Source organism: Hippoglossus stenolepis, chromosome 5 (assembly GCF_022539355.2).
Source record: "Hippoglossus stenolepis isolate QCI-W04-F060 chromosome 5, HSTE1.2, whole genome shotgun sequence".
Lineage (NCBI taxonomy): Eukaryota > Metazoa > Chordata > Actinopteri > Pleuronectiformes > Pleuronectidae > Hippoglossus > Hippoglossus stenolepis.
Window position 1 is genome coordinate 8524422 of NC_061487.1, and position 19731 is coordinate 8544152.

General features: G+C 40.1%; 1 protein-coding gene across 1 annotated transcript; it reads right to left on the bottom strand.

Moving 5' to 3' along the window:
- Window positions 1-1238: 1238 nt before the first annotated feature.
- On the bottom strand, window positions 1239-15900 carry LOC118110198 (creatine kinase U-type, mitochondrial). Its single transcript, XM_035157874.2, has 9 exons — window positions 15575-15900; window positions 12291-12489; window positions 10307-10402; window positions 9995-10216; window positions 9202-9287; window positions 6363-6486; window positions 4750-4884; window positions 3932-4057; window positions 1239-2127 (listed from the first exon to the last, which is right to left on the bottom strand). The coding sequence occupies exons 1-9, from the start codon at window positions 15721-15723 to the stop codon at window positions 2017-2019; spliced, it is 1248 nt and encodes a 415-aa protein (XP_035013765.1). The 5' UTR covers window positions 15724-15900; the 3' UTR covers window positions 1239-2016.
- Window positions 15901-19731: the final 3831 nt, after the last annotated feature.

The window sequence follows — 19731 nt, forward strand, 5'->3', positions numbered from 1 at the left end:
AACTACAAACAAAATGTGTTCTTTTTGTCTCCATTCAGTGAATTCATCTATAATTAAATGCATTTTGAATATGATTTTAAAGTAGCTTAAGCACATGAATGCCTCCTGAGATAGTAGTTAGCATTTGGCAGGACTAGTTTATCTGGTGTCGCTTTTAAGCTATTGTTTTATTTATGTGATATAAAAAATTTAATTATCAAAATCTTGAAGCATCAAAACCTATTAGCTTTAGCTAAGGCAGTACAGTTACTGCAGTTTGGTTTTTTTATCTCATGAATGTTCCATTCAGTTTTTTGGGCAATAATAATTTCTGTTAGTACTCTGTTACCCACAAAGCCCCCCAACAGAAAGATCCCTGATTACCTCCGTAAAGTAGTTGCCATGGCAACCCGTTTGCTCCTCAGCCATATGTGGAACAAGGAGGAGGAGAGAAGAGGAGAAAAGAGGTCTTCAGCATTATATATATAAGCTCTGAGTACTGTACGAGACAGGGAGTGTGTGTGTGTGTGTGTGTGTGTGTGTGTGTGTGTGTGTGTGTGCGTGTGTGTGTGTGTGTGTGTGTGTGTGTGTGTGTGTGTGTGTGTGTGTGTGTATTCAGGACAACAGACCCTTCTTCCAAACCCTTGAAGAAGGAGGAACAGATTCTTTATGCCTCACTCCACCAACACTTGTTGTCTCAGCTGTGTCTCCTCAGAACACCGAACGCCTTGTTGTCCTGTCAGCGTCCAGACCAAAACAACAAGAAAATGCTGCCTGTTTCATCAGTGGAGAAAATAAACATCCATTCATTCACAATGGGACAAAGCACTTGTTGTAGACTTTGCACACGGCAGAGAAAACACTAACGTCTCCACAACTTCTCCACACTTAAGACAGACACAAATTTAAGTTCATATTCACTCTCAAGTGCAGTACTTTGCTGTGGTTGTGTGTTCACGATCAGATTTCACACTGAGTCATCATAAAGGAGCACTATTATTATATTTTATAGTTTTGTTATCGTCAACAAATCACACAAAAAGACAGAAACAAACTAAATGTGCTGTGCTTTGTTATGCCTCTGACTTAACCTTGTCACATGACATGACGAAATCATGGTCCCATAGAGACATATAATGCTTCTCCAGCTTAATTACCATGGTAACATAAGGCTTGTTGGATATCATGAAGTATGTGTTGCTCAGGTAGAAACCAGAAAAACACACTTTAATAACCAATGAGAGACAGACAGAGGTAGGTACTGTTAAATAGATGATTGTTTTAATAAAAGTCATAACAGTGTGACATTCAGTAATGAGCTGGAATGATATTGCTTCAGTTGCTTACAGTACAGAACCCAGCCCAGGCCACTGTGTGTTATGACATTACAGTCTGACACCAGCGTGTCATCCAACATACACATCCACAAGTCTCTTCAGTCTCACACTGTTAATCTACATTCAGATCCACTCAAAATGTTTTTTAGGGAAACTACTGTATGTTTACACAATCCACAATGGATGGACTATACAAGCACCAGATAATAGTCATGGCTGATCGACAAACAGGGGTAAGGGGAGGAGACGGAGACATGCAGCAGGAAGGAGGCTGCAGCGGGGCAGAGCAAGGTCTGGTGGGCTCACGAGAGGGTTGAAAGCAGAGCCGTAGATACCATGTGGCCATGCAGAGACGGGCAAACCGGTGGCCATTTTTGCTCCATTACAACAAGCTAGAGTTTGTGCATCCTTTGTTAATATTTGCCCTCATTTTATAGCCAGGTGTGAATTTGAGTTGTAACTTAAAAACCCTTCATATGCACCGACAACACACTTAAGCAGTATTCTGGGACTGTTTATAATATATGTTGATTATATTATAGAGAAATATATTGTGGGGTAGGGACGGGTGATTATAACAACAGTAGTAATAAATGATGCAACGACATAGATATTTATGGTATCTAAGGGCACAGAGCGGGATGTTTGTGCAGGTGTGTGTGTGCCCAGGGGGTTGTGCGCAGACATCAGGGATTGGTGTCTACTTCTGCTTGAGGGGTGCGGGCACCTTGATGTCCTGGCCTTTCTCCAATCTCTTCTCACACTCGATTAAGTAGTTGACGCCATCAATCACCGTCTGCACCAACTGGACCTGAGGGACGCACAATTTAGGTTTTAAGACTATTTTCACATGTTCACAGAAGAAAAACAATCAACAGTGGGTAAACAATGTAAAACATCAACTCTAACTCATATCCTTTTTTTCTGATAATAATCATATAGTCCTAATTTAATGAAACTCAATTGAATTTAATAAATAAAGATCAGTGTACTAGTCATGGGGAGTATACTGAGCCTGTGAAAGCAACTCTATACCACTTAAAACCTTTTGAGCCCTGAAGAATTTCTTTAAAATATATTTTTTGACAGTGACTGTGGAGAAAGACAGGCAACAGGAAATCAAACAGGTGACACGTGCCGACAAGATTCCCTGCGCTCCGGAGGGTTCTGTCAAGTCTGAGAAAATAACCCTGAATATGTCTTAAAGGTTCAGTGTGTAGAACTTAGTGACATCTAGTGGTGAAGTTGCATGTTGCAGCTGACAACCCCTCACATCACCCTCTGCTTCCAAATATGACATGGGCTTGAAGACCACTAATTTATAACGAACAGTCTGTGTCACAAACTGGAGCTGTGGGGTTTAACAAAGATGGGCGTTTAGCATTCCAGAACTTTTAGGTTGAGAAATTTGGCATCTATCATTTAACGCTAATTAGTGATTTAATTTTTTTTGTCATAGTATAAAGTTGTGTAATTCAAGAGGTCCCTCCTTTGAAAAAAAATAGCTTCACATTTTTGGAAATGCACTTCTCTTTGTACAGATTAAACCAAAGTGAAGAGGGGAATACTGATATTTTTAAATCTTATAAATGTGGGTGTGTAAATGGAAGGTACTTGGAAAAACTTTTGGAAGATCGTCTCTGCTGGCAGCAGCGACACAGCATAGTGATTACAATGTAATCTTATGGGGCAACAGTGGCAATCTACGAAATGTCGATCAAAGCTCAAATGATTATATTGTGTCTTTGCTAAGCATCTGGCAACACTATAAATGTCTCGCTCAGCAAGAAGTCTCATTCTCACTCTCACAGATTACATTGCATCCACTGCCACGTGCCGCTGCTGCAGGCGGAGGCTACTGGAGGTGAAGAAATGATCTTCTTAACCAGCAATTTTGTCAAGATCTGGTGTAGAAAGCTATTTGTATACGTAAACAGTATTCTGATTTGTTAGACGTTAACAAGTTTGACAAAATACAGTTCCTTCAACATGACAAGTTACATGCTACAACATTATTGTCCTTCTGTTTGACAGTTTGTTGCTCCCTCATCCAGCAAACTCTTTTGACATCTTCTAATACTGATGTGTTCATCCGTCTGAATTAAGGACATCCAAACATCACAAAGAGAAGTGGAGGTTAGATGGAGAGAATATTATGTAACAGTAAGAAAATTAGATAAGTGAGTCTCAACCAGCAGCAAACTGGCTGTTAATTAGTACACTGCACTCCACCCAGAAACAGTGAAGAGCCATCTCCAGCCTCCATGTAATCAGAATAATATATTCAACCACACACTCACAACGACAGAGAACAGCTCCATTGTACTGAATGACTCTGTAACACAGGCGTGACAGCATGACCACGGACATAACAAAGACAAACTGCATGTACAAGAACTCTCCTCTCCTCTCCTCTCCTCTCCTCTCCTCTCCTCTCCTCTCCTCTCCTCCCTCCTCTCTCCTCTCCTCTCCTCTCCTCTCCTCCCCCAAATAAGTTATTTGTACATAACATTTATTTGACAATGGTTGATTGAATGGGAAGATTTACTGCTCTGCAGATAAAAGGTACAGATCCATATACAGTACTTTGTAAATTTGTACACAGGTTTTCCCACCTCAGACTGTCCCAGGCGGTCCAGGTTGGAGATGTCAAAAGTACCACCAACAGCGGCCGTGTCGACGCCACCTGTCCCTCGCTTCTGCAGACGCAGGTTGTCCAGGATCTTACTGAGGCGGAGATCCTGGAAGGTGGAGGAGAAAAGCTACTCAGCATAGTTTCAATGCAATTAGATTAACATTTTAATGAATCTGCATCTGTATGTTTTTCTCGCAGGTATTCGGAATTACCAACACTTTAACCACTTGGGTTTAGGAAGCAGCAGTTTAAGTGAAGTAATACAAATGTCCCTTTCCCCGGTGATGGTTTCTACTTCCTCATGGGGTCCAGAGGTGTTCCGAGGCCAGATGACATAAATACTGTCTCTGAGCAGTGTGATGCCCTGATGAATCCATCCCTCTCTATCCATCCATCATCACTAAGAATCTTCATAGCAACATTTATAGAAAATAAATTAAGAGCTTATTTCCAAATGAGCAGAACCCTGATATTTAAACTCTTGCTCAACAAAATTTCCGACTTCATTTAATAAAAATCTATTTGTTGGTTTTCAATAGCCTTTAACAGTACAAATCTAGTTCTTCTCGTCCTTCACTTTTGTGAACAAAAGATGTAATAACACAGATAAAGGAGACTAGATATGTTGATGCTTTTTGAGGCCTTATCTTTGATAATCTAATACTTTGATGTTTTTTAAGGCCATGCATTCATTTTGGACTATCATTATGTAACACAAATAGAATAGAGAGTCAAAAGATCCCACATTATCTACTGAAGTATCACCTTGTCTTCATTCTACTACAACTACTGTGTTACCTTGCTCAGCAGGGGCAGTTTGACATGGACCCCGGCCCTGAGCCCTGTGCCCAGGTTGGAGGGGCAGGTGAGGATGTAGCCGAGCTTCTCGTTCCACATGAACTCCCAGCCTTTCTCCTGGATCAGCCGCTCCACCTTGCAGGGAGAGAAACGGTCACAACCCAATGACAGTGTGCTTCATTCATTCAACAATCTTTTGACCTTTGATACGTTTGATGGATGTGCACATACTGTTGTTCACACACAGCAAACTGTTTGTCGCTGTTGGTTTTTCATTTATCAGAGCTGACAAGTAAAGAATTGAGAATTTTCGTCTTGAAATGGACTGTGGTTGGACTGGACTGGCATAGCGTGGGAGATAAAAACAATGTTAACATAGCACTGAGGTGTGTCACTCAGATTTGTTGCAACAGTTCAATACCAAATGTTGCACTGCTTGTCCTTTGCTCTTTCTGTAATGCGGAACTGCGGCTGCTTGGATAAATAATTTATGTTTGCGTGGCCATGTTTGGACAGTGTGTTTTTGTCCCTCTGTCTACAAGCTTTACATCCATAGCAGGGCAAAGACTAGTGGGAGCCGGGGTTTTTTCTGCCAGCACTTTTAGACTGTATTAATTCTATTCTCTTCTTCTTCTCTTCTCTGATTAAATCCTACAGACATCTGATGGCAGCAGAGTGGATACTGTATGTCTGCTACAGCTGCAGCCTCCCACTTCAAAATACTGTGTCCTTGGTTGAACTTGGTTGAATCTGGCACAACTATCACCATAGTGCATGAGCTTCTGTGCACATCAGGCTGGTCAGGTGTAATGCAGAATACTCCTGATTTATGTGTGACACCCTGAGGAGCGTTGGTAGTGTTTCTGTAGGTTTCCACAAGTTAGAGACTTTTTTAATAAATCAATTAATACCGATGTCAAACACGACAGATACGAAAGAATATCAGGGTCCCAGAATTACTTACACTTCAGATAAGGTAAAGTACCCTAGTAGAGAATAACCCTCAATACACTACATTATCTTGCAAACTACAGGCGGAGACAGTAGCCTCTAGGTATCCATAGCCAAGTGAGTGTAGTTACCTCGCTGGGCTGATGTAGTTAGCAGTGTGCTTTTACAAAACAAACATTTTGATATTTCTCCCTAAAAAAAGATTAAGTGGAAAGAAAGAAGCGTTAAATGAACATTAACATAAGGTGTTTAAAACCCAGTGCATAATATTTTAATGTATATAATAATTTAAGGCCTAAAATTCAGGTAGTTTTATTCTTTCTTTCATTTTTATTACGCTGCCAAAACTCTGATTGAGAACATAATGGATTCATATCAGATTAAAAAATATTAAGACAATTAAAAGTTCAGTCTAATTATTCTCAATCCCAAACAACTTCCCTCTCTTATTTAAACATCTTTCCATCTCATCACATTCACTTTCTACCATCGTTAACACTCCACACGCACGTACAATCTAACATGTTGAACACTCCACACGCACGTACAATCTAACATGTTGAACACTCCACACGCATGTACATTCTGACATGTTGAACACTCCACACACATGTACATTCTGACATCTTTAACACTCCACAAACGTACAAGCACACTCTCACCTCCTTGAGGCCTCTGCAGAACCTGTCAAAGACTCTCTTCATGTTGCCTCCCTTCTCCATGGAGATGACCCTGGTGTGGTCCTCCTCGTTGATCCAGATCAGGAAGGTCTTGTCATTGTTGTGCCTGCACACAGGAAAGTTACACTGGATTATACAGTATTGATCCTTGTGTGTTAAGGTTATTTGAGGAAAGACAAGGTGCATAAGGAAATACAGTAATATAATCAGGTGTTTTGATCTGTAAACCTGAACACATAGCTGTTATTCCTTCCATTTGAAGACTGTGTGGACAGTTTTAACCTTATCAACAACTTCAATGCATTTACTTGTTCCAAATATAGACAGTAGTCATATATACAGTAAATCAATATCTGAATCTTTCTTTCAAAGACTGAGTTGATACAGAGATGGTATTTTGGAGGCCTATTGTGAGGAAGTGTGTAAGATAAGTTAATGAGAAGATGATGGGTTTCTATATAAAGGGAGCCATGTGATGCTGGTGAGCAGAGAGAAGGCCAATAACCATCAATCATTGAGGATAATGCTTGTTTCTGCCGAGGGTCATTGACTCGTGTGTTTGTCAGAGTGGTCTGCAACGCTGCACTGTGGTACTGATTTAGAACTTATGTTCTTATATATGTCCTTATGGAGAACAGTTTGTCAGCAACAGAAAAACTAGAGAATTATTGCGTCGCCTCTGCTGCCATCTCCTCTTAGTTCCCCAGTTCATGGAGAGAAACATATTTTTACAGCACAAGGAAGTTGGCTTTAGACAGTTTGGATATAAAATGTCATTACCTTATCGTTTTAATGTATTAGATATATTTGTTCAATCGTGTCACACTAGCATGTTAATGATTGAAGCCCAAAACATGATTTGTTAGGTTCCAGTTACCTTCCACCTTTGACCACCAAAATCTAAACGTTTGGTTGAACAAACAACCTGAAATTTTGTTATTTAGGTCAGTTTATGATGGTGATGTTAGTAGGTTTGTCTGTTTATTCATTGATCATACATAAATGTCCAGACTGAAGAAGTTCAACATTTATTTGAGGGACTAATGGTTGGATTCAAGGTCTTCAAAGGAGAAGGGTGGATTTCAACCACCACATGACACGTCTGAGCACCAGTCTCAGGGAAAATTTGTATAAAGTCACTGTCAGCGACTGCAGAAGCTTTTTGTCCATACTGACCTCCTTAAACTTGTTAAAGATTTAATAAGGTAATGGATATGGGTTGTGGAGGCAGCAGGTCGGGGAGAGACATTTGGCAAAGCGGACAGAAAGGGAATGAGAGAGGAGGGAGAGATACAGATTCAGAGTAAAAATAGAGCACCAAGGGAATATCTGAACCACAGGGAAAAAGAACATGTATATGTGTGGAGTGGAACAAAAAAGGTTGTATTGGAAGTGTGGAGGATGATAAGCGAAAATGAAAGGAAAGTGGAGCATGACATATGGATAAAGAAAAAAAGGGAAAGGGGGAGAGGAGAGAAAGAGAAGACTGCTAGTGGAGCTGTAAGAGGAGATGATGGAGGGATGATGTGGGGGTGAATTATTAAGGAGAGGAGAGGATTGGCTGATACGACTGGCAGAGGGAGAGAGGAGGGAGGCTGCTGATTGATTTTGGCTGGCTGACGACTCCACACCGAGGGAGCACTGTCCGCATTGCTCATACACCAACACAGCTCAGCAACAGGGAAATGACAATACAGCTATAAACATGAGATAAGAAAGAAAGAAAAAAAACCTCTGACAGTTTTCAGCAACTGAGCAAAGATTCAAATAATACCAAGTGGATTTCACTGTTGGACACCCTTAAATGCAATGGGGTTATTGCCCATTATTATACCCTCAGAATATCAACTCAAAAATGTACCAGGGAGAAATTTTGAAAAGATTGATTAAAAAGTGAAAAGCTAACCAAAAAATAGTCTCTGAGATATATAAAACATAGTTAGAAAAAAATAAAATCTACTGTCTACATTTGTGGCTATATAATTTTAATATGGGTAAATTTCATTTTTTTCTATGAGAATAAATATACATTTATGAAAACAAAAGCAATCAAATGACTGATATCTTTGTACAAGAAACATTAGGAGTGTGTTGTTTCCTTTCAAATACAGTACTTTGTCATTATATATCAGAAAATATACAAGAATACCTCATACTTTCACCTGCTCGGTTAACTTTGTTACCACTAAAATGTTTATTTCTGTCCTTATTTCCTTAAATCCTGATTTACCAAAATAACCCAGATTAACACAATCAAATTATTTACCTTAGGATCAACACACATTTAAAATACATTTTTAAATCTGTTTTGCTTTTCCTCACTGCTGTCAACACATTGACACATTGGTCACGATAATTTAATTGAAAGATTCCAAAATTTAGTTTCCTTACAAGATTAAATCTTCTACGTTAATGTGAGAAGTTTTAAATCTGTTGAAATTAGGAATTTTACAGGAGTTCCACAAGGGTCAATACTCGGACCACTGTTTTTCAATTTGTACATGAGCTTGTCTGGCAACATTATAAGGAAATGCAATATATCATATCATGCATTTGTCATCTAAATCTTATAATTGAACTGTTGAATTCTACTAATTATTACTATTTTCATTTCAGTAATTTCTCAAAATACTTTTAACAAACTAGTTCACATAAATATCCTATAATTGTTTAACTACTGTTGTGCTGTTGCAGTTTTTCCCGGCTTTTAAATTCGGTGCTGTACTGTACACCTAAAGCATACTGTGCTTACTTGTGTTAAAATGTACAACTCTATGCAGACAATATTATCCTGCTTGTACCATCAGGTCTTTTCACTTACCAAATACCACGTGCATCTGGCCAGTCACGAGCCATGCCTGCACATGTCAGGAGGGGTGACACAGGCTTGTCAAACAGGAAGTGGTCCTGTTATAAATACAGAGAATTGAAGTTTCAACAATGGTTATGACTGCAGTGGCAACAGAATCTTAGATTGTAAGACAGAAACAAAGGTGTGAGACTTGAGAATTCAGTAATCGGGCCAATCTTTCTCTTTGTTAAGGAGAAAAATGCCAAGGCAGACACAGTCCACCCACAGTTAGTATTTCATTGTTGAATTTTTCTACTACTCCAGGACTTGAAGGGAAACTGTGACCACATCCTCAGATAAAAAAGATGTGCTGTTCACGTGTATAGCCATTTCCTCACGTGAACTTTAGAAAATGTCCGGACTTTCTACAGAATTTCTCTTTCAGAACAGAGCTGAAAATTCTCTACATTGGACACGTTCTTTTTTGACCAATAAAATGCACTGTGGGTATCTTGTGTTTTAGTTAACAGCACACTGACACCAGCGTCTGCCCTTATCACCAAACACCAATCTTATTGTCTTTGCAAGTTGACATCTCTGTCCGTGTCTTCTACGTGTATGGCTCCTCTTTTTCACACTGAGATATTTGTCATCTTTTAGTATTTTGCGTCAGTCAAGCAGAACCTCTTTCTTTCATTATCTAAAACAGGAACCCTTCTTTGTGAAATTTAAAAACAGTGTTGTTGCTGGTGAAAAAAAAGAACTTGTAAAAAAGTGGTACGACATCTTCACATGCATACAGCAACATCCAAGCACGACTCACATCAATGAGCTGTTGCTGGTCCTTGTCTGTCATCTGGGTGAGACTGTAGTATCTCCCAGTCAGGTCGTCCTTCAGGCCAGCGAGGGCGTCCACCGCCACCCTCTCCACCTCTCTGCGCTCTGCCCGGGTGCAGGCGGGGGGCAGGCTCAGTCCCCGGATACTGCGGCCCGTCCTCACCCTGGAGGACAGCACGTAACGTTCATCAAAGTGGCCCGACTGGATCTGCAATTAAGACAAGTAAGGAGATGTACATATATGTATGTCATTTCAAGTCATGGAATGAAATATCTTTCAATTCAATGTGAATGTTACCTTGCTGGCGTCCAGGTCGGTGGGGTGCTTCATGACGTTGGGGTCGTAGCCATTGTGCCTCTCTTTGATAATCGGGTCCAGCAGGTCTGCAAATACCTGAAAAACACCCCAAAATGAACAATATGAAAATACAGGACTATTTTCTGGGTTAATCAATTGTATGGTAGACTCTGGAAAAAAAATGTGACATCAGACATACACATATAGAGAATGTTTCTGGACGCAAGACTGTTCCAAAAGAAAAGTTATTAATACATCCATCATCTATAGCGCTTATACTTTGAGGGTCGCAGGGGGAGCAGTAGCCAATCTGACACTGGGCGAGAGCCAGGGTATCACAGGGCTAACATATAGAGACAAACAACACATCACACGCACACTCACAACTGTGGTTTAAAGTCAATTTAGAGTCTCCAATTAAACTAACCCCAATCTGCATGTCGTTGGACTGTGAAAGGAACCCAGAATAACCTGAGAAAACCCATGCAGACATGAGGAGAACATGCAAACACAGGCCTGGGACACTCCCTCAAACCTGGAGCCTTCTTGCTGTGAGGCATCAGTGCCACCCTACTAATACTTTTAATATAAAAAAGATCCTGGTTGAATGAAACAAAGCTGCCAAAGAAAAAGCCCGGAACTAAAAATAATAAAAGCCCATTAAAAACATAATGCAACACTGTAAAGTCCTCAACATAATATTAAAATATTATAATATTGTCTGAGGGATGGAAGTGACCTTTGCTGCTATACTGCCCAGTGGGTCATCCTTTACCTTTCCAAGCTACATCATCACAATTCACCTTTATCTGTTCACCAACACCTCTCATAAGACCACAGTGGAGAGAAACTAAACAAAAAAACAAGTAAACAGCAGGGAGCAATGATGAATCATATACTGCATTACATTTTAGAGATAATGGATTGGAAACATTTGCATAAATTCCGCACACAAAAAAAGACATCAGCCAAATCAATACAAGCCAAAATTATGCTAAATATCTACCGAGCATCATTGCCTTATGAATTTATGACTCTGCCAACCAGTAAAATTGCACTTTGATGCATAATTTATGTATGATTAATCATAATTAGCACATGTTGTGGCCCAAAATGTGTTTTGTTAGGTCACAGGGTCCTTGACCTTTGACCTCCAAGAATCAGTTCATCCTTGAGTTCAAGTGGACTTTTGTCCCAAATCTCTAGAAATTCCCTCACAGCATTCCTGATATTACATTTACAGGGATGAGACTAATAAGTGTGGCTGCCTGAAAACATAGCACATCCTGCCACACATTTCAATTGTGTGTCAGGACGTGTTATGTTAAGTGTTGCACCTTGAGTCTTTGAAAATGACACATCTGCATCCTGAACACTCATGCTGACTGGTTCTTGCAATCCATAGTTAAAAAAAAAATCCTGACTACTGAAATAAGATCGAGATATTTTTATGTCCTAAATGAAGAAGGCAATTAAAACCGAAACGTAGTTAGGTCCTCAATGTAGATAGATATGATGAAACATCCCAGAAGAGGTGTTCTAGGCTGAAACTCTCCCTCTCCTGTGCTGAAATACTCTCTCATGAAAGGGAGGATTGCTTATTCAATTCTATTAAGTTACAGTTATCGCAACAGAATGATTTTCCATTATTTCTGAAGAATAAAAACGTTTTATCTATGCTGACATAAGCTCAAAGTCATGGTACAGGAAGTTGCGTTGGGAGTAGAATGTGGCTGGCAATGTCTTGAGTCATTTTCCACTTTGTAACACTTTTATTAACTGTCATTTTCTGCAATCCCCTTTTTTTGTGCTTCAAGTTTCATCAGACTTGTCTTTGTCACTGCAAATTGCTGGCCTGAGGAGGGTGTGAACAGCCAGATCTCTAGTACGATACACAGGGGGTGAGCCAGCCCTTCTTTTCACTCAGCACCGCGGAACTGTTTGTGTGTGTTGGTGCGTTGGAAAATGTACAGTGATGTCTGACCTCGTAAGTCTCCTCGTCTCCTGCCACCATGCCGACGGTCTTGATGAAGGGGTGGCCGGGGTTGTCCACGCCTGTCTGGATGGCCTGGTCCAGTGTGTAACCATTGGGAGTGGCCTTATCACACAGCTTGGTGTAGATGGCAGGTGTAAGGTTACTGGCCATGCAGTTGTTGTGTTTGCGCAGGTCAGGGTACTCCGCACTGTTCAAACACAAATGCAAGATAACATAATGTTGCACTGATCTTTGAGAGAGAGAAATAAGTTTGAAGCAGTGTTGGCACAGCTTAATGATGTAGCTGTGCCCTTGAAGCTGGTTCACAGTGTGTGAGTCCCTCAACGACACTCTCACATGTCACGTACACAGGAAACTGGGGATTAAACCTGTGACTGTCTGATTATGGGACACTGCTGCAAAAAGATGACCTCTAATAAATTATATTGGACACACAGGGACACAAGGCTGGGGCGACCATTCATATGGGCACTGTGAGAAAACATAAAGTGATATATATGAAACTAGTGGTTTAAATCCTCATGAGATGTTGAAAGTGGCATCTGTTTATTGCTGATGGATCAAAAAGCATTCAGATCCACTTTGTTTTAGTAAGGAAATACTGCTGACTTGACAAACTCACCTATCTCTTCAAACAAACTATTTAGGCCTTAGCGTAGGTTGTTGTGGAAAAACCAAAAGGAACCACTGTCAAAGACTGGCTTTAATCCCAACGAACATACTTAGAACTTTAAAAAACTAAAAAGTTCAGAAGCAGCCCAGACTAAGCAGCTTATGGATTTCTTCCTCCTGCTGTCTGCCAAGATATGAGGAAGGCTAAGACATTTCAAAATGAAATAATATAATAACTGTGACTCAGCAGAGCTGTACTGGTGATACTAAGGGTAGACAGTCTAAAAATGTTTGCGGCCTCTGGCCTTATTTCTATTTTTTCTTGTCTCCACAATAATAAATTCAGAAGTGTTACCCTCATTGAGCCGTCAATTTATGCCTGTATCAGAAAGCACAGAGAGAAAGAGGCCAAGAAAACTCATTACAATGTTTTCTGAGCCAGGAAAACCCAGGTGGCCACATTCCCACGTGTGGCAGGGTTCAGTTATGACACAAGATCCTCATGGCACATATTGTCCTGTAGGAACGATGGATGGATGTATCAGTGGTTTGGGGAACTGATATTTATGAGTGTGTGCTATTAGGTGCAGATCCAAATAAAAATCTGGATCTAGTGAATTTAGATGTAGTTTCATAAGGGAACATTTCAGCCTCGGTGGAGGTATGTGCTGTAATGAGTGCAATTCTAGTTTGAATTGATATTGCTGTTATTGGTAGGTCTTAAAGGGATATATCACCCAAAAATGAAAATTCACTCATTATCTACACACCACTATGCTGATGGAGGGTTGGGTGAAGTGTTTGAGTCCATAAAACACTTTTTAAGATTTAGGGGTAAACAGTGTTGCAGCCTAATTCAAAACAATTGAAGTAAATGGTGACTGATTCTACCTCAAAACAACTGAAAAAAAATAACATGCCGCCATACTGCTCGTGTGGTGTCATCCAAGTGTCCGTAACCCCGGCATTCAAATTCGACTTGAAACAAGGTCATACCCACCATGTTTTTTAGCCTAAATGTCCTCTGTGATCCACGCGCAAACGCGGCTCTAAAATTTAGCGCTAAAAAACTTGTGAATTTTCATTTTTCTGTGAACTGTCCCTTTAATCACTGAGGGAATTAACTAATTATATTTATTAAAGTACTTTACTTTAGTACAAATTTGACAAAATTGACTTGAGCATCACTTGTTTCTGCTACTTGAGGGAAATATTGTACGTTTTGACATCAGGCGAGAGGCGGGGTGAAGCCAGGCCAGGTCGCCAGCGTATCACAGCGCCACCATACAGAAACAAACGACCAATCAAGCTCACATTCACATCAAAGACAATTTAGAGTCTCCAATTAACATAAACCAAATCTGCAGGGCCGAAGCTTCTTATTACGAGGCGACAGTGCTGAATTCTTTGTGCTTTTAAGTAAGCAAGGACACAGTCAACTGAGTATATCATTGCCAATATAACCTTATATCATAGGCTATTTGATACGAGTGTTTATTATTATTATTGCTTTTAAATTCTAATAAAAAAAAAAACACAGTTATCCTCGGGTCTTGATCCTCTTAACTCACCAGCATAACCATTAAGTCACATTTTCTAGCTTTATCTTTTCATTAATGGTTAACGAATGTAAATGTGGGTATGGTAGGATTGAGGGTGTGTTTCCTATGAGGTTATTTTTTGGTCACTATATCAATACAGCTTGATAAGAGACATTACAGTGACTGTGTGGCTACCTTGACCACTGAAACACACCCGAGACGACCTCAGAGAGCAGGTCTGAGGACACACACACTGTACACCTAACCAATGTCAACACTTTTATGAATACTACAATTTGTCAAGTAATAGATTACCTTTTTTGTTTATGGTGAGCTGTACCGGCTCCTGTGATGTGAGCCTTATGTAACGAGCACAGGGCAGGGTTTTATATCTGAGCAGCAGATAAGGTTTTATTCATCGATAGCCTATGTACAAGCACTACTTTATAATCCAGACGGGCGTGTGGTGGAACACGTACACATCCCTCCTCAGCCTCTTAACCTGTGATACACTCATCAATACACTGCAGTGTCGGGTGCAAAATCAACTGCTTTCTAGTTTATTCTTCAACTCCGCACTATTGCCATCTTTGATTTTTTTAGTGGGACATACATACATATTTCGTAGTTATTATTATTATTATGATTATTATGATTATTATTATAGGTTGTCTTGTTTCTAGTGCTTTGAATTTTGCTTTTGAATAAAAAACACATTTTGCACACAAGCTTAGAGTTATCGTGTGTTTGATTCTAGCCATAAACCGTCTTGTCTTATGCCTCATGATTTGGTTATTTCTCTGACATGCTGTGATACATCACACATGTGATAATGCCACCTGATAAAGCATGTAATGGCATTAAATCGTTGGTTTCTTCATTTCAAGGTTATTTAGGCTGTGGGTGCATATCAATCTTATGCAACGGAATATTTTGCTCGCTGATATTTTTCGATTAAACTGCACATTAAGTCATATTTTAATATTAAAGACCATGGTTGCCATTAACACAGATGTGAACGCGATGAATAAACGAGATGGGTAAATGATGATGATGATGGTGGTGGTGGTGTGTGAGGTGTTGATGGCTCCATGTGAGGGACACACGGGGCTCGGTTACCTGGCGGGGTACACCCTGCGGACGGGCATCCCGGCGCTGACATGGTCCCGGTGCTGCAGCAGGTATCCAGCCGTCACGGAGCCTCCCACCAGAGACAGGATCCCGATGTGTCGTTTGGAGGACAGGATCCTGGAGAAGCTGCTCGCCATGGTGCTTTCCTCAGGGAGTTAGAATGAATGAAATAAACGTCTTTTCCCCGCGGTAGCAGCGGAGGGAGGGACAGGTGGCTGGGAGCGTCTGTCTGTGATGAAGCGGCTCTGCTGGAGTGATGATAACACGGAGCCCGATTTAACCCGAGCTGCGTCAAGATGGAGGGAGACACACAGGAGCAGGCCGGGGCTACAGCTTCAAAATAAAAGCACAGACAGGGAACATGATCTCTGGGGGAGTGTGTTGACATACAGTGAGGTGGTTTCTGCAGAAGACTGCTGTGGGACTCAAACAACAACAACCTGTCTGCAGGGGAAGGCTGACCTCTTCTTTGCTGCCCCGCTCAGGTGAGATACACAGGTTAAGGGGCGAATTGCCCATGAACCTGAGATACCTGTTGCAGATGCAGAGGTGTTCCCAACACTTCAAACACACTGACCATCCTGCCACCAATAAGAGGAGACTGTGCCATCACACCTTAAGCTCTTGCAGGTTCTGCTTGTCACTGATGTAAATGTTAAATTGAATGGTTAATGGTCTGTACTTATTTAGCCTAGAGCTTTTCACTACAAGCTTCTATACACTGTGCTTTTTCTGTCAAAGACTTTTCATAGACTGTATAAACAGAAAATATAAATATGGACTAATATAAATATCAGTCCCCTAAACAAGCCTTCTTTTTAAAAATCAAGATCCATGAATTATTCTCTGAGAAGTCAACAAAAATGTTTGTTTAAGAAAGTGAAAACAAATTCCTGGAGCAGCCCCCTCATCAAAATCTGCAATAACATTTACTGGGTTCTTCCCTGACCCTTACCACTTCCTTCTTGTTTTGTGATCATCCATCTTAGCGCCAAGTTTGAGCGTAATCTTGCAAAATAATAAACACACAAACTCGGATGAAAACATAATCCTCTTGGCAGAGGTAGAAAGACTGAATCACAGTAACTTTCAGCTTTAATTTTATTTTCAGTTTTCTACAGTAATACCTCTACTTCTATTTACTAAGGCACTGCTCAATTACCAAAATGGCAGTTGTAAGAATAAAAAAAAAACATGGTGAATCCTATTATTTCTAAAGAAACAGAGGCTCCAATTATATTTGAATGTTGTTCCTTTTTTACCCATTTCACTTATACACACTAAATTCAACAGATGAGTGGCTACTAAGGGGTTTATTGTGAAAATCACTTTGTACAGGAAGTCACATTTCCTTCTTTGGCAAGCTTGACAATAGTGGAGTGGTGTGTGTGTGTGCATGTGGTGTGAATACTGAAGGACATGAGTGAATAGGCCTGTAGCACTGAAAGGTTTAACATCACACTGACAGGGGTCTAACATCTAACACAGGGTTTCTCCTAAGTCCCAAAACACACAATACTGTCACTCATCCTTTCTGTTTAAACAGAAACGAGAACATGTTTAATACGACTAATCACAGGATCAATCCTGTCACTCGAACCATGAGTACTGCAACAACTTCCTCATAGTGAGGCGTCACGGTTTGACTTTGAATCAGGTGCCTTTGCCAAATGACACATTGCAAATCACAAGCAGTAACACGACCTTTGTGAACGATGCCATTAAGAAACCTTCAGCGATACCATCAACAATATTATTATACAAATGTGTGAAAATATTTTTTAATTAAGTCTGTCTAAAGAGCTTGGCCAATATGCACATCGATCTCACACATTTATGTGTTTTCTGACATGAAAGAAAAACATAAGAAAAGCCTGTAAGCAAGCTGTAATGGTTTAAAGAAACCTTAAAACACAGAATTTGCCACCATAGTAGTTTCAAAAACCGGACCTCAGCTTAGTTTTCTACTCTACGTATATCTGATTTATATGTTTGGCACATAGTTTTTATGAATGGACAAAACAAAGTCTGACCTGTTCAGTGTCCCCTTCAGTCACTTGTGATCAGACAGAGGCCGTACTGTTTTATATTCAGGCCCTGAGCTCCTTATGGAGGATAAATGCAGTAATCTGTGGATTACGGAGACAATAGTGGGAATACAGAACTCTGATCAAAGTTCACATTGCAGTTCTGCAGAGAGCCGTATATGGGGCCATTATTGTAATAAAACTATTAACAAATGTGTAATGAGGCCATTATTGTAGTGAAGTTCTGCAAACAGAAACACTGTGCTCTGGCTGCCTTTATCGTTTTTAACTGCAGTAAATTCATCAAGCTGAGTGCCCCATAAGGAGCGAATCCTCTCTACAGAGGCCGCCATGTTTTTTACAGTCGTCCAAACTAAACACCTTTTAAGTTTGTATGACAACTGAAGGCTACCACAGGTTCTCTTTCATGTTTGGAAGGGGAGGGTGAAGGGTATTCAGCTGGAACATGCAACTTCACCACTAGATGTCACTAAATTCTACACACTGAACCTTTAAAATCATTACATTTACATTACATTTCATTTAGCTGACGCTTTTATCCAAAGCGACTTACAATAAGTGCATTCAACCATGGAGGTACAAACCCGGAACAACAAGAATCAAGAAAGTACAATATCTTCAAGAAAGCCAAACTACAAAGTGCTATAAGTAAGTGCCATTTAAGTGCTACTAAATTGTTAGTTTAAACTTTTATTCAAGGTATAGTCGGATAAAATCATGAGGTGCTACAGTCACCTAGTGGTGTGAAGGCTGCAGCTCCTGAAAACACAGACAAATCTCCACATGTACTTGGAGATCGCTGCATGCATTTGCGGATCTGCCACGGCAGAAGTGTAGCAAAAGTCACGTGTAAAAAAAACAGCCAATTCAAAGGCTGCTTGAGCAGAAACAGATGACTTGTTTGGATTTTCAGCTCTTGAAGCTAAATAGTTAGACTTTTAAGCCATTCATCTCTATGCATGTGTTTACAGATTTGTCTACACATTTACAGATTTACATGTAAATACATTCAAATCCAGTTACACACACACACACACTTTTTGCAGATTTTTTTGTACATGTTTGCAAATCCCATTACACACACATTCTAAATGCAGATTTGCAGAACCATGTACACATTCACAAATCTGATTACATAGGATTGAGACTCACATATCTTAATAGTTGTGCCACAATAATTGCCCCATAGCCATATAAGTTTGTGACACAAAGGACATATTTAAAACAAGGCGCGACAAATCCACTGGAAAATATTTTACTCGGGTGAACATTAACCATCTGAAAGATAAGAAAAAACTAAATATCACTGTGGTAAGTTTACAGTACCTATAAAATGTATTCGCCTTGGATTCGAAAATTGGATTTTCTTTATGGGAAAAAGCAGATTAGCAACAAGCTTTTGTTTCCAAGATAAACACAAACAATAAAGCTAATTTCTACACCTTTTTTCCAATGAGATAATCTATTAATAGCTATTTACCCTGTTTACTATGGGAGTTGTAAAATAGCATCTTAAATGGTGATCAAGTGACTGTAATAAAGGTGTGAGATTTGATTATAGGTCACTTACTTCTGTACAGTAAAGTTCAAGTGTTGTAAGGTACTTTGAGGGTCACAGGGGTCGGAGCCAATGCCAGCTGATATTGGGTGAAAGGCAGCTTGAACAGTTTGCCAGCCAATCACAGGGTCGCATACAGAGTCAAACAAACAATCTCACTCACATCTACAGGCCTTTGAGACACTCAAATCTACCTCAGATGCTTGAGGGCAACACAGGCAGAACATGGGAGAACAAACTTGACCCAGTGTGAACAATACCAGGATCCTGAAACCAAACATGCTAATTTACTCATTCTATTTCACATTTTCAATTGACATCTCAGAACAGATTTCATAGAATGTTGTTTAGGAGGTAGAACATTTTTCACTGACACTGCATTCCTCACAATGAGAAGCTCCTCTCCATTTCAGGAGACTTGCTCTTGCTGGCTATGTGAACAGGCAAACAGCACATGTGAGGTGTGTCACCTTTATCGGACTTTACAGCAAACAGCCGGTGCCTGATGCCAAGCTAATCTCGTGAATTATAAGGAACAA